Source organism: Lutra lutra, chromosome 5 (genome assembly GCF_902655055.1).
Source record: "Lutra lutra chromosome 5, mLutLut1.2, whole genome shotgun sequence".
NCBI classification, from domain to species: Eukaryota; Metazoa; Chordata; class Mammalia; order Carnivora; family Mustelidae; genus Lutra; species Lutra lutra.
The window spans coordinates 151,822,322-151,828,321 of NC_062282.1; the positions used below are offsets into that span (position 1 = coordinate 151,822,322).

A 6,000-nucleotide genomic window follows, 5' to 3' on the forward strand; every position below is an offset into this window, starting at 1 on the left:
GGCCTGGCTCAGGGTCAGAACAGCCTCTCCCTGCCTCTGGTCTCACTGGGACTCCATGGGTTAAAGTTACCCCGCCACAGGAATCCCTGTGATAACAGGAGACTCAGCTTCCTGCAGTAAACGTGTTGGCATTTCTATTTTTAATAAAAAAAAGTTCTTGGTGTCCCTGTCATTTTAGGATTTCATGAAGAGCAAAGGGAGAAGCAACATATACTCTATATTGTACTAAAAAATACTTTAAAGTAAGTGTAAGTCTTGTTTAACCTGCCAAAATTTGGCTATAAAAAATGATCGGGGGACGCCTGGGTGGCTCAGTTGGTTGGGCAGCTGACTTCGGCCTGGGTCGTGATCCCAGCATCCTGGGATCGAGTCCCACATCAGGCTCCTTGCTCGGCAGGGAGCCCGCTTCTCCCTCTGCCTCTGCCTGCCATTCTGTCTGCCTGTGCTCGCGCTCTCTCTCTGACAAATAAATAAAATCTTTATAAAAAAAAATGATCGGATGATCAGATGAAAATTCTTTATTTCTGCATCAGATTAATCTCCCAGAAGTTTCTCTTTAGAGTGTTTGTTGCCTCAAGTCCATCTTCCTTTATAAGCAAATTTCATGAACTATAAAAACAATCTTTCAATTTAAAAGTACTGCCTAAATTGTGTTACGTCAAAATTTCCAGAAGGTTCTTGTGAACTTAGGAAACCCCCGATGAATAAGACTGACTGAGGGAGGAGTGGCATGACAATGGGCAGGAGGAGGGGGACATGGGGAGATCAGTGCTGAGCCCCTTTCCAGCTGGTTTCTGTGAAGCCCTCTGTTTGAATGCCCAGGGGAGTCCTGCTGGCAGGATCTGAGCTCCCGAGAGCCAACCGCATGCATCTCTTCTCAACTCCATGCTTAGGGACCTCACACTCACACTGATGACCTGAAATTAGCCATGGCAAGCCACTTGTCAAACATTTATCTGCACATCCCCAAGCAGGGGCTCTGTTTTGTAAGGTTCTTATGGCTTGGAGAGGTAGCAAGGCAAGTGACCTGACCCCAGAGTCTATGTCCCATCAACTCCAGCTTAGTCCCTTCTGTGGCATCCATCCATGAACTGAACCATTGTAGGGAGAAAAGGGGTGTCAAATATGATGGGGTTCCCCGTGCGGGAAGAAGTCTGGGACAAAAGGATGAGTTCTCTCCCATGTCATGTAATCTCCCTGGATGTCTGAAATGAGAGACAAGCCCCCTAAGCACATGACAAGCTTTCGTGAAGACCACCATGCAAGTGAATAGACCGTGTGTGTGCGTGTGTGTCCCAGCCCCCCTTGATTTTGAGGGATAAAACCATGCCTACTTCTTGCAGGGAAGAGAGGAGTGGGAAGACTATCGACATGGAGGGAGGGCAAGATGGAGTGAGTGCTGTATTTACATGATACAAGACCTGACTTCTAGAAAAACTGTGAAAACTATTTGGTCGAACTGGGTATGTGGTGCATGCCGGTGAAGGAGAGAGTCTTTAACTGATGCCTACACTCACCTTCTGACTGTGGTGGGTCCAGTCTGCAAGTCCTGGGACCAAGGGACTTGGGTGTGCACATAGGGCACAGAGGGGACACCGATGGCCCTCAGCTCCACATCGTTTTGGCCATATCCTGACATCTGGGATTAGCAACACTGGGCGATTCTTGGGGAAGACACCTAAAAGCCAGAACCCAACTATAGCAGGGTACATAATGGCCCTCAAAGACATCGGGTCCTAACCCTAGATTCTGTAAAAATAGGTATATGGAAAAAGGTCTTTACAGATGCAGTTAAGTGGAAAATCTGGAGATGGGAGATTCTCCTGGATTATCCAGGTGAGCCCTAGATTCAATCACAAGTGTTATAAAAGGGAGGCAGAGGAAGATCTGATATGGAATTGGGGAAGGCGATGGGACCACAGAGGCACATAACGGAATAAGGAGACACAGCCAAGGAATCCTGGCAGCCGTCAGAAGCTGGAAGCAACAAGGAACAGATTCTTCTGTAGGGCATCCAGAAGAAAGTGAGGGCCCTTCTGACACCTTGATCTCGGCTCGGTAAAACTGACTTTTGGACTTCTGGTCTTCAAAACTGTGAGAAAATAAATTCATGTTGTTTTATACCAGCAACTTCATGGTAATATCTTGCTGGCGGCCACTACTACGCCAACTAAGACAAAAGGCAATGCATTCAAAGCGAGGGTTTTCACTTCTAGCACAAACCAAGAATCTGTTCCTTCTCCAGAGCCAGCTTCACCCCCCGCCTCATAGATGACTCAATGCAGTAAGTCGTAAAGGATAGGGAAGCCTGAAGAATTCATCGACCAGAAGTGCAAGCCTCCTTGCCCAGTGTCCACACATGTGCGGTCCCTGCTACCGTGCTCTTGGACAGCCTGTGTCTTCAGCTGGGCGCACCTGTCCCTCCCCGGCCCTCCTGCCTCCACTTCTCTCTTTGGAGCTCATACTTGAGGCCAGGCTCTTGTGGCCCCGTTCCTGGCAAAGTCAGGACTCCCCGCCTCCGTGATGCTGGGGTCTCAAGCTCAGACTGCACACGGGCCATCCTGTAATGTCAGTGAGTAAGGGACCTGAGCAGGAGAACCCGGGAAGCCTGCACCCATCATCCCAAGGGCCATGGTGTACTCTGCAGATGGATACACTCAGCAGTGCTCACCTTCTTCTTCTTCTTCTTTTTTTTTTTTTCAAGAGAAGCTGAAAATCCCACCTTCTAATGTAAAATCTCCCGATTGTGTCATTTGGTGGCTGTAAGAAATAGTTTGAGCCCTGGGTACCACACAGAAGGACAGGCACCCACTGTGTGGCACAGGTCCCAGGGTTCTCCCCGTCTGACAGCGTTTACCTAATGGGTTATCCCACCCCTGCTTGGTGACTACCTCTGCATCCCCTCTCTGACTTCTGGACCCTTCTCTGAGGGCAGGATCATGCCCCAGAGGCCCCAGGTCCTGACAAACACAGGACCTCTCCAGGAGCGGTCAGTCACTACTGAATGACTGAAGAAGGAAGGAGAGGAGGAAAATCAGCAAAATGCCAGCAACTCTCAGATGTCAACAAAATCACCTCTGAGGGTCTGTGTCCCTCTGCTGTGCCCTCAGTGTGCTTGGAACTCTGAGCAGCTCTTAGCCCAGCTAGGACTGGGTCCGGCTTTCTGCAGGAGACCCGGGGAAGATGAAGGGGAGACTGGTCATTCTTAGCAACCGTTGGCCCCTGTCGGACCTCAGCCCTGGAGACTCCACCTCTGAGGAGGCTTCCAAGTGGCAGATCACAGTGGGGCGAACGCCAGCCCAGAAAGAAGGCCTAAAACAACCCCTCCTGGGCAGAGATGGGCACAGACCTCTTCACGCCTCAGCGTCCCCGCACGGAAAGCGACAAGGGTAAGTGGCTCATTCCAGGAGCATCTTTCCAATTTTCACCCTATCCTTGCACCCAGTATGCAACCATTTCCTTAGTATTTTTCTAGAAAAGTGATGAAGTTTCTGAAAGCCTAAATAAATGCACTACAAAAAGACACAGCCATGAAAAGAAAACCAGTATCACTTGCCATACATGTACAGGCCATCATCCAGGGAAAAAACAAAAAACAAACACCAGAATAACGTGTTTAATTCTAGCCAGCTGCTGCTGTTGAGGTCTGAGCTCGGGACAGTGTCCTCCTTGCAAGGGGTGCCTGGCAAGTGTAAGAGAGCTGTAAAAGACATCTTAGCACCCAGCTGAGACTTTCTCCTGGCTACTTGAAAAGGAAACAACCTTCCCATGTGGGAGTTGCACGTGGCTCCCTGCCTTCACCGGGGCGTGCAGGGTGGGATCTGCTTGGGGGTGGGGGGCGAGCTAGGTAGTTACAGCCCAGAGCTCACCTTTTCCTTAGGGGACAAAACATGTGCAGCCCCTTAAGAAAGCAGAACAAAAGCCCAGATCAGGAGAGTCTGAGTCCATCTCTCTCCACTAGGCTCAAAGCACTGCAGAGAAAGCTGAATGCAGGTAGGAAGCAGGAAAGAAGGCTGGGGTGCTGGTGGAGGTGGGGCGCAGGAGGGCACCTGAGAAGAGGAAGGAGGGAGGGTACCACGGCCAGAGGGGCAGACCCTCCCAGAGCAAATGTCTTGGTCAGTCCACCAGTCTGGCTCTAAGGCCTCCCATCAGGGGCCTTGAATGCCGCACTGAGGGGTTTAGAACCCAAAGGGCTTTGGCAAAACCTCCACTTTTACCTCCTCTCTCTGCCCAGAAACACCCACAGGCGCCCTATACATTGTTAATGATGCCCTGCAGCCCTGAGATTTTTGCTGAAGGTTCAAGAATTTAAATTGATGCCTGCTTGGGCTGGGGGAGGCTGCATCCCAAAGCCGGCTGCGGATCCTTGGTTCGTTTTCACTTTCAGCAGCGACTGGCCTCAGAAACAAGGCCTGTATAGATCTTGGCCCAGGGCTGACCGCTGGCACATCCCACCCCACAGCCCTCAGCGAACTCAGACAGAGGCCTTTCATGGCTTCAAAAGTTCCACCAGGTCCTCCAGCCACAGGAGGCTGGAATGGGTAACTGAATCCTACTCAAGCTTAAAAAAAAAAAAAAGGCACAGTGACCTTTTGTCCCAGCAGAAGTTCCCGGCCAGCCCTCTCCCCAGCCAGCTGAGGCGGCCCAGCCAGGAGAGTAAGGAATTGCAGATGTGCGCGAAGGGCGGCAGCCGCCCTCCCCACCGCCCAGCCATCTCCCCGGACAGCACCGAGTCGCCACGGTGTTCAGGACGCCCGAGCCCAGCCCTGCTCCCCATCCCGGATTCCCTCTCCCAGCTTCGCTCGAGGCTGCCTCTTCCTCAAGCCTCGCCGAGAGCCCTTTCCGCCAAGAGGTGGCAACACGGAATCAACCCTTCCACGGACAGAGGTTCATTTTGGGACGCGAGGAGAACGCACAGGCCCTTCCGGAGCGCACGAGGGCTGCTCCCGACGCCACGGGGGCGAGTCCCGCGGGCTGCCGGGAGGGTGCAGGTGGGGCCGCCTCTCCTCGGTGGGCGCGATAGGCTGAGAGCCGGGTTAGGCACCCCGCGCCCGGGATGCGTGAGCTTGCGCGTGGCCGCCTTTGTGGGCGACTTGGCGCTTTCCGTACTGGACATGGGGTGGGGGGTGCGAATACTTCTGTATTGTGAAGGTCCAGGCCCGGGACAGGACCAGTTCTGGCTCCTCTGTTGAGGGCTGGGCCGGGTCGTCCTGACCAAGTCCCGGACCGAGGATGGACAGTCTCCTCTCCCACACCTCCCAGGAACAGCCACTCGGGGACGGGGGACAGGAGGGGACAGGCCCGGACGGTGATAGCCCCTAGTTCTAGGACCGGGGCAGATCGATGCCCCCGTCCCGCACCACGTCCGGGTCCCCAGCGCTCCGTTCTCGGTTCCAGGCGCCCAGAGGCTAGGGGGCGCGGAAGGCGCGCCCACCACACTCACCGCACATCGTGACTGCTGCTCGTACCCTTCGCGGCTCCGGGACTCTGCACGTTCTGGACACTCGGAATTCCGTGCGCGCCTGGCACTCCGCGGGCCTCGGCTCCCGCCGCCCGGCCTCCGGCCCTTTTAGCTCGGAGCCCTCCGCCAGAGGCGGGGCCGGGGCGGGGCCTCCTCCCGCCTGCCTGCTCCCCATTGGTCCCCGGTTGTCGTGACAACGGCGGGGACTGGGCCCCGGGGAGGCAGGGAACCGGGTGAGGGGCGGTTACCGGCTCCCCCGGCGCGTGGGCGTCGGGTCCTGGACATGGACTGGGGGCGGCAGACGATCTGAGGTCAGATCCAGACTCAAAACCATCTAGGCGTGGGCCCTTGGGCGGGGGACTGAGTCGCTCCTTGCTTCAGTTTCCCCGTCTGTAAAATGGGATGACAGTGGACCCTCACTACCCGGTCCTGGTGAGGATTAAGACAGTCTGTGTACGGCACAGAGCACAACGTCACACACCCTGCGCCTCCCCGGTGCGCCCCTCTCTGTGCCGGGCTCCTCCCAGGGCGCACGGGAG

The 6,000-nt window shown here is 54.7% G+C and overlaps 1 protein-coding gene across 1 annotated transcript in view; it reads right to left on the bottom strand.

Annotated features, from left to right (window-relative positions):
• Window positions 1-5,564, bottom strand: part of GFPT2 (glutamine-fructose-6-phosphate transaminase 2) — a 42,616-nt gene extending 37,052 nt beyond the window's left edge. Inside the window, exon 1 of the mRNA XM_047729062.1 lies at window positions 5,444-5,564. Within this exon, the coding sequence (XP_047585018.1) occupies window positions 5,444-5,450 (7 nt within the window). The 5' untranslated portion in view covers window positions 5,451-5,564. The remainder of the gene's footprint in view (window positions 1-5,443) is intronic.
• Between the last annotated feature and the right edge of the window lie 436 nt (window positions 5,565-6,000).